This window comes from Triticum dicoccoides, chromosome 6A (assembly GCF_002162155.2).
Source record: "Triticum dicoccoides isolate Atlit2015 ecotype Zavitan chromosome 6A, WEW_v2.0, whole genome shotgun sequence".
In the NCBI taxonomy this organism is placed as follows: domain Eukaryota; kingdom Viridiplantae; phylum Streptophyta; class Magnoliopsida; order Poales; family Poaceae; genus Triticum; species Triticum dicoccoides.
The window spans coordinates 2,790,364-2,799,354 of record NC_041390.1 but is presented as its reverse complement, the minus strand read 5'-3'; the positions used below and the strand labels follow the sequence as shown (position 1 = coordinate 2,799,354).

Genomic DNA, 8,991 nt, shown 5'->3' with positions numbered 1-8,991 from the left:
TATTAGAATATTTGACCAAATAAAAACTTATCATTTTACCAATTTTAGTTGTAGGTAAGTTTTAGCAAATCTACCAAGTCAAGTACGCCTTACACATGCAAGTCTAAGAGTTTTGCAACGGAATGTAAAGAGTTTGCATATGAATATAAAGGAGGGATCAGAGATTTCAAACTCAATGAAGACACGATTATTTTTGGCGTGGTTCTGATAGGCGGTGCTATCGTACGTCCACGCTGATCGAGACTTTAACCCACGGAGGGTGAAAGTTGCGCGATTCCACGGAGGACTCCACCCATGAAGGGTGCATGAAGAAGCAACCTTGTCTATTCCATCATGGCTTCCATCCATGAAGGAGTAGCCTCACTTGGTTAGATCTTCACGGAGTAGGTGATCTCCTTGCCCTTACAAACTCCTTGGTTCAACTACACAATCTTGGAGGCTCACAAGTGACACCTAACCAATCTAAGAGACACCATTCTTCAAAAGGTAATAGATGTTCAACTGTCTTCAAATGATAGTCGCCCAAACACTCAAACACTCTCTCTCAAATTTGGCTTTGGTAGGAGAGGGGATTGAATGGAAAGCAACTTGAGGAAAGTTAGAAATCAAAATTCAAATGATTGGATTGGAATCACTTGATCTGAACATATGAGTAGGTGATTCTCTTTTCAGAAAATGACTATTCGTTCTGATGGCTCTCTCCTCTCAATCATTACAAGCCTTTGACCCAACTTGATGACACCGGCATGAGAATCTTAGTGAGACTGATTAGTGTAAATAGATGATATATCCATCGATCCTGTGTAGCTTGGTGTTGGCCGAAAACAAAACTAAAGATCTGCCACACAAGATCCAGTTTTAGCTTTTCTCTATGGCGTGTGTTCTTCTGCGGGAATGGGCAAGACGTAATATTTCAGTGCGTGAGTGCTCGTGCGTCAACGCATGCATATGTGTGTCAACGTACTTAGAGGAAGTGCTGCGACGGGTAAGAGACGATGATGCCAACAATGCAAACACATTGTTCAGCAGCACTCTGCAAAATGTCATCCTTCCAAGCAAACAGTTATATTAATTAAAGGCTAATGCGTTTTAGAAACATCAGTATGATTCCCAATCTTTCAAGACCAGCTTTGGTTCACATAAAAAACAAGACGACCAAGTCTCTCTAGTTATCACGTGAACCCATGCACCCAGAATCTTTCAGGACCAGCTTTGGTACCATAGAGGAACTCCCACCAGCGAGAGATCAGCTAAAGCATCTACCCACCACCAACCGTGGAACCAATGCACCAAGAACCTTTTACTCGAATCCAACCTAGATAAGATGAAACACAGGAAACTGGAGAGCACAGACAAACTAATCTTCATCCATACCACCTTGTTTGGGGGGCCGCGGACCTCCTGCTGGCTTTGCCATGATGATCTGTGTTCCACATAGGTATTAGCATATGAATAAACGACCATAGTTTTATGCATATGAAGATGACACGAAAGATTGATAATCCTACCTGGTCAATCCGTAGTACACTACATACAACATCTGCCAAGTATTTTAGAGCGAAGGACCTGATTGAAGGGAAAAAGGTTAAGTGGGACATAACAACCTATGTACGCACTTCAAATTTTAAATATGCAAATTAATATGTATCTTGCGGAATAAATGCACAAATTAATAAACAGGGCATGAAAGCACGGAAAATATAGATGACAACACAAATTATTGAACTGGGTATGAGAAAGAACTGATTATGTACAAGGCACCTTGATGTAGCATTTTCGTGGTATCAAGGACACCAGCGGGTAACAGTATATTCGCATCATATCAGGGTATAGATTGAAACGATAAGGATCATAAACAGACATTGTCAAAGCTTCTAGAAGGATTTCCACACCTATTGACAACTAGATATTGAGTAAGGCTTACTTTGTAATGTAGAGGCCCCATATTTTCATAATTGACGCATCCTTGCAAGAACCTTCCTTTAAGTCAATGCCAACTTTCACATTGTCAGCAGCATGCTCAGCATAGAGGGAAGATATTATCTCCATTGCACCAAGTCCAGCATTTTCAGAAAGTGTTCTTGGAACCATTTCAAAACTTTCACCAAATTTTGCAATGGCATACTGATCCAACCTGCATAATTGACCAACAACAGGTGGTGTAAATTAGGAAAAGATTAATAAGTAACATTCAGTTTCATAAACCAACTAAAAAAATTATTATAGCAAGAACATGGTTCACATATCAAATATGGCTCGAGTCCTACAGAATTATGGGACTCTTCACAAGGAATACAAAGAATTTTTTTATTAAAATTATAGATAAACATGAATGTGTGAACTAAAAGCCCCAATCTGGACGTCAGATGCAACCACTCCATCTACCGTTATATCCCAATGAACACCAGGAGAAGATGCACAATAGGACTTGTATATTTATTGCCATTGTACTGGAATGCATTCGAGGATAAAATTTGCGCACTTGAAGGTGGTTAATCAACAGAACTATCATTTCTAAACTCATGTTTCAGATGTGCCCTTTTACATATATGTATGAAATTTATTTTTCACACAATCAAATATAGTTACCCTGTTTCCTTCAGAGAAAATTCCTTCAATCTCTTTGCCAGCTCTACTTCTGTTGCGGCAGCTCCAGGAATAATCCGACTGTCCCTGCACATTGACTAGTATAAACACCAACAGTTAGATGACATTTAACAAATCAGACGATAATGAAGCATGACTAATACAAAACAATGCAAGGATATTGGTTTCAACCTACATCACATACATACCTTGTACGTTTTTACGCCATCATCGACAGCTCTTTCAAGATCTTCTAATATACTGTCAGTACTGCCTCTTAAGACAACAGTAGCCACTAAATTTCCACCTTCTTCATTTTGGACAACAGTCACCTATAGAGCAAAGCAGAGATGTTGAGAAAGGACAAAGTGATGTTACTCGAGAAAGCATGAAGACGTGAAACATACTCGAGCACCACCAATTTCTTCCACCGAAACAGAGTCTGCATATCCTAATTCGCCCGCATTTGGTTGGCTAAGCTTCAACTGTTTTTTATAAAGCACATGGCATTAGAATAAAGTTATTATTGATATTAAATAAAGAGTTTTAGAACCCAGAAATTACAAGTGCTACAGCCCCAGTAGTACGGCAGAATCTCCGAAGCTCAAACTTTGAGCTGACTTTCAGAACCATTAGCCTGTAAACCAGAATATCTGTAATTATAAGTATCACTTGTAAAGCAGGACCAAATCATGGTACAATAAAATTAAACCTGTATTTCAGATGTCTTCCACTATTACAACCTCTAATTAATGGTTATCTTAAAATGTAAAAATAAGTTTCACAAGATAAAACTATCCTAAACCAAGATGACAGTTCATATGAGAAGCAAAATACCGACTTGTAACGTTCACAAAAATGCAATGCCATATCGCCAACTGCTGCTCCACTGACAATGACCTTGGCACCTGAATCAGCCACAGATTTGATAAGCTCCTCCACCTTGGCTTCCTCTGTTTTAGCATAGTTTTCAAGCTGCACAACATCACAAGCATGTGCGTTATAAGGTTACTACACATGTTTGTAAGACGTACGTAAACTACGATATAACCCTTTCTGAGTGCAGTGAAACCAGCAAAGCATACAAACAAGAATAACAATGAACATACATGCTCAGCAGAATGTATAAGAACAGTTCCCTTCGTTTCAGTTGCAGAAGTGTCCACACCACCAGCAAATACCGCAACCTAAATGATAAAAGAAAATTTAAAATATCAGGAAGCCACAAAAAATTATGAAACATGCATAAAAGGGGTATTACATAAAATAAAAATTAGAATGCATGAAATTTAGTTAACGGAAAAGCATAATAGACTGCATCATGGAACAACGGTGTGACAGTTGGATTCTACAATGAATTGATTCACGAAGACGCTGTTGGAATTGGAGATTTCAAGAATGATTCTATGCTATTTAAGCGTAAGAAATAATGATTGTGTCTGTATGCCAAAATTTTCATATAAGCCACCCAGGATGGTTCACGGTGTTACTATATCAGTAAAACATAGCTACCGCACAACAACTAAGCTTCAGTGTTTATTAATAAGATGGATATCATATAACTGAATGCAGTATCATCATAACTCAAATAAAAACTTCAGAAAGGTTCAATTTTGAGTTACTGAGCAGTTTGATTTTTGGTGGGAAAATACATATAGCAGAATAAACTCTAGGTAGTGGACGTCTGATTCCATCCATTAACATTTAAGAGTAGTAAAGAAGGACATTGGCTGTTAGGAACTGGCGGCACCTATGGTATGTTGGTACTCTACAATGTGGGAGCTGTTCATACATAATAAAATGCATTATTGTAGGTAAAACAGATACACACAGATAATCGAAAAAGGCACACAATTATTGTACAATTTCGAGCTCACCATCGCATTCTCCACTTTTTTAATGCTCCCAACAGCGTCATTTTTCAGAACCATCCCACGGACTACAGAAGAATTGTGCAGGCTGCCTCCAACCAGCTTTGCCACTCTAACATTGTCAACATTAAAGTTTGCTGGATTTTCTGGGCAAACTTGGATACAGGCCTGAAAAGCCATGATAAACAGATGAAACAAACCAACGGTTAGTGATATATATATTCCATGATGTCGAAAAAAATAGTTGCTCTCAGGTACAAGACAAGTATTAGCCTACATCAGCCACAAGTGGACAAAGTACATCCTCCTGGCCAAATTGCTTGCTGGCAACAGCAGATCTCATCCTCAACAGGACCTCTTCCATGTTCCTTACATCCATATTTTCCGAGCCTTTCTCAACTAGATCCTCCAAAATCTCAAGCGTCTGTACGTACAACACAAAGATTAAACAAAAGCAGCTGTTGCCCAGAATCATATATATGACAGGATTAATAATGCAATGCCTAGTTATTGGGCGGTAAATACTCAATGATGCAACATGCAGGAGTATATATACCTTATGAATGGCCTTGGTGTACCCAATGATGATCTCACTTGGATGCAGTCCCATTCTGATGAGCTCCTCGGCTTTGTCGAGCAGTTCACCCGCGAAAGATATGGTGAGGTTAGCTCCATCTCCGATCTCCTCCTGTTGCGCTCTGGCAGCAAGCACTAGGAGCTTAGCAGCGGGGTGTTGGACCTCAAGCTCGTTCACGATTGTTGCAGCATCATTCGTGATAAAGTGCTTGTCTAGATGATTAATGACCATTTTATTCATTCCTAAAATAGGAAACTGACACTGTTAAAAACCCACCTTCAGCACAGGAACAACCCACAACACAATCAATCGATGTTACCCTGACAGCCAAACACAATTCATTCAGCCCCATCCCCTTAGATCATTGTGCTCCAACTCTGGGCTGAAACAACTCATCGTCCACCAGCGGTAAAGCTGTGGAGCTTCTCTACATCTACCACGCCACACGGCTACATGTCCTTAACCATTGCAGGACTAACAACCTACACGCGACTGCCTGCCCGTATTGATCGAGTGCGGGCCGTGCCCCGATACCGCCACGATAGGACCGTATTGCAGGACTAACAACTTATCTGTTGCTACTGAGCAAACCTCGCCAAAGATGCAGGGAACGGGAGAAGGGCACTCACCGTTGGGGCCGAGGGAGGTGCGGGTGATGGCGGAGAGCTCGCGGCCGGCGCCGATGTTCTTGAGGACGGCCTCGTCGAGGCCCGAGAGGTGCTTGTGCCCATCCTTGAGGATCGACTGGATCCTGTGCCCCCCGGGATTTGTGCCAAGGCTCACCATCAGCGTGCGGCGTTGCCGCAGGACGTAGGCCGAGGCGATCTGGTGGTGGCCGGCGACCCGGCGTGGGTTGCGGAGAATCGGTAAAACCCTACGACGTGTGTGGCGGAGTGGACGGACAGGACGGTAGCCCTAAGCTGGAAAAAGTTCGGCCTAGTTACTGAATGGGCTGATTTATAGGCCCGAGAGACAACATATTGTGGGCTAGCTCCACTCGTGGAGCTGGCCCCAACGGTAAAAATCTGCAAACTTGAGAGAAAAAAATTACAGAAAGAAAATTGTGTGGAGGCAGCTCGATGGTTTACTAGTGAGAGGGACGAACTACAAAAAAATTCCTCCATCTGAATCACTTGGCGAGCTTTGCAATACATGTTATGGCCCTCGGATAGACGCATGAGGCATGGCTTGCAAGCGCGGACCTCCCCATGCTTCTTTTGCCTTTCAGATGAGGACACAGTCCATCACATTTTGATGCACTGTGTGGCGGCTAGGGAAACTTGGTGTTGCTGCTTTGCATGACTGCGCATTACGGCCGCCATTCCATCCCACCATCACAACCTTGAGAATTAGTGGCTCCTCGCTCGGCGGCCCTTTCGGAAGAAGGACCTAAAGGAATTCGACACTATTGTCATGCTTACTGTGTGGAGCCTGTCGAAGTAACACAACAACCAAGCATTTAATAGGAAAAAGTCTAAAATAAACCTTGAAGTTATAGACGAAAGCTAAATCAAACCCCGAACTTTGAATCCCGGAAATTGGCACCCTGAACTCGTAATCCCAGTCTATTTTGGACCCTATACCTGTTTGGCACCCTGGAAATGCTACAATCCCGGCCGGGATTACCAGCTACTCTCACGGACAAGAATTTGGGCTAGCCCACTATAACACAACAAGAATTCGTGAGGTTTAAAAAATGTCCGCACATTTCTAAAATTGTTAAGAAGTTAAAAATGTTCCTGTTTTCTATTTTTCGCACACATTCAATTCTTTTTGTGTTTTTTAAAACCTGTTTGGAATTTTGAAACTCTATTAGCATTTTAAAAGACTATTCACAATTTCAAAAAAAATCACATTTGTCAAAAACTGTTCAGAATTCCAACATTTTTCCACATGCTTTGAAAAATGTTTTGTAATTTCAAAATTGTTTGACATTTTTAAATAATGTATTTAAAAAATGTTTCAGATTGTTGGCACTGGACTCGACTGGGCCAGCCCACCAGACATGAAGCGAGTTTTTTTCCTTAACATGGAACGTAAAAATTCTTTCTTTCTTTTTCTTAATGGGCGACGTTATAATTCCAAAACAAAAAAAAACATGTTGTGGAGTCGAACTTGGGACCTGGTAGCCACTACAGCAGATGGCTATGACTGACGTAGTCAGAGACCCAAAATATTTAATTAGAAACCAAAGCGTTAAACTTTGAAAACATTTTTAGAGGCAAACAAGTATTGAAAATGTCTTTATTTAAGAAATCTTCGAACATTTTATAAAGTGCGAGCACTTTTTAAAAATTTTGAATACTTTTTAAAAACCAACAACTTTGAGAAAGTGAACACCTTTATAAACATGTTTTGCAACCTGAACAAAATTTTAAAGTGCAAGCACTTTTCGGAACATTCATGTGATTCAAAAAATGTTTTGTACATTCAAAAAACAGTAGCATTTCAGGAATGTTCACGAGTTCCAAGAATGTGTTTGTGACATTTTCAGAAAAATGTGTGTGCAATGTAAAAATATGTTTGCGTGATGTAAAAAAATGAGTCATAACCTTAACAGAATATATGTGGCATGTCCTTGAAAAAAGTGTATGCAAATTTAAAATTTTTGAACCATGTAAAAGAGTGTTCGTGTTGTTTTATAAAATGTTTATTGTCATTAAGAAAATGTAAAACATGTATTTGGAAGAATATTACCATGTATTCAAAAAGTTCTGAAAACATTTAATTTAAAAATGTACATAATGTATTTAAAAATATCAAAAGTTTATCCAAAAATATTTAATGTGTCGTTAAAAATGTAAATTGGGTAGTGAGAAAATTTAGACATGTGTAAAAATGAAAAAAGAAAAGAAAATGAAAAAGAGAGAAACTAAGAAAAACAAGAATACCAGATTAGTTTTTTTTTGAGAAAAAAATACCAGATTAGTGCGCGTGAGCGAGTAACTGCGCTACTGGGCCGGCCCAAGTTAGCAAATCCCAGCTACGTCCTGCCAAGGTTATAAATAGACCAGGATTAGAGAGTTTGGTGTGCTCATTTCAGGGATGGAGGGATCGGGGTTTGTTTTACTTTCGCCTACAAATTGAAGGTTTGTTTTGGACCTTTTCCCATTTAATAACTCTGATAAACAATGCTCAGTCTATGCCCTTGTTGATCAGATCATTCAGGAGCTCTACACTTGGAGGGTGGCCCGGACGGTGTCTTTACATAGCTTTGTGAGGAGTTAGCCTTCAGTCGTTCTAGGTGTGCTGTGTGTTCCGGCAGCACGGCTTGTAGTGTCTGCTAGAATATTCTTGTAAACCGTTTTGATGCCTCTTATAAAACTAAGGTACACCATTGGCACAATCTAAAAAAATAGAAGGAAGAGGAATTGTATCACCAATTAACTTGTGCTGATGGTACCTTGTGTCATGATGAGAGGGTACTGCGTGGAATGCCCCCTGGCATTTAAGAAAATCTGTAGAAGTTTGAGAGCACGGTCGGTCTTGAAGAGCTGCTGTCGTCGCACGTACCTTGTAGAGTTAATGCAAATATGAATGAGATGCTCAATGTTTCCACAGTGGGAGTAACTTCAACAGTAACATCGGGTCCAACTCAGCAAATTTTCTTATGTGGCAGTGAGTTAATGAGGAGAGAAGTAGTTTGAGTAACTTAGTTAGTTACTGTAACATCACATGTCTCAACGCAATATGAGTCCATAACATAATAAATGAAGCTTTACATATTACCACACTTATGTTACTACCCACTATGAAAGTAGTAATATAGTCTAGAGATATATGTATGTTACTCTTCACTGTGACTAGTCTAAGGAAGTGAAGGAGGCTCTTTTTAAATGTTGCAAACAAAGGCTCCGGAGCCCGATGGTTTTCTGTTGCTATTTTTCAGAAGAATTGTGGTTTATAGCATGGTGAGGTGACACACATGGTGCTTCGTGTTCAAGATTCTCTGGACGC

General features: G+C 40.1%; 1 protein-coding gene across 1 annotated transcript; it reads right to left on the bottom strand.

Moving 5' to 3' along the window:
* Positions 1-1,041: 1,041 nt before the first annotated feature.
* On the bottom strand, positions 1,042-5,866 carry LOC119318792 (T-complex protein 1 subunit theta-like). The gene is made up of 13 exons (XM_037593378.1): positions 5,664-5,866; positions 5,014-5,276; positions 4,735-4,881; positions 4,464-4,625; positions 3,696-3,773; positions 3,428-3,561; positions 3,151-3,223; positions 2,994-3,071; positions 2,796-2,918; positions 2,590-2,684; positions 1,925-2,134; positions 1,509-1,566; positions 1,042-1,423 (listed from the first exon to the last, which is right to left on the bottom strand). The coding sequence occupies exons 1-13, from the start codon at positions 5,818-5,820 to the stop codon at positions 1,358-1,360; spliced, it is 1,644 nt and encodes a 547-aa protein (XP_037449275.1). The 5' UTR covers positions 5,821-5,866; the 3' UTR covers positions 1,042-1,357.
* Positions 5,867-8,991: the final 3,125 nt, after the last annotated feature.

What these genes read in the sequence shown, in the direction of transcription:
- LOC119318792 (XM_037593378.1), bottom strand. Translation starts at nt 5,820, where the DNA reads ATGGTGAGCCTTGGCACAAATCCCGGGGGGCACAGGATCCAGTCGATC. An exon ending in TTATACATTCTGCTGAGCAT is followed by an intron (nt 3,562 to 3,695) that starts GTATGTTCATTG and finishes GATGTTGTGCAG; the next exon opens with CTTGAAAACTATGCTAAAAC. An exon ending in AAGAAATTGGTGGTGCTCGA is followed by an intron (nt 2,919 to 2,993) that starts GTATGTTTCACG and finishes TTTGCTCTATAG; the next exon opens with GTGACTGTTGTCCAAAATGA.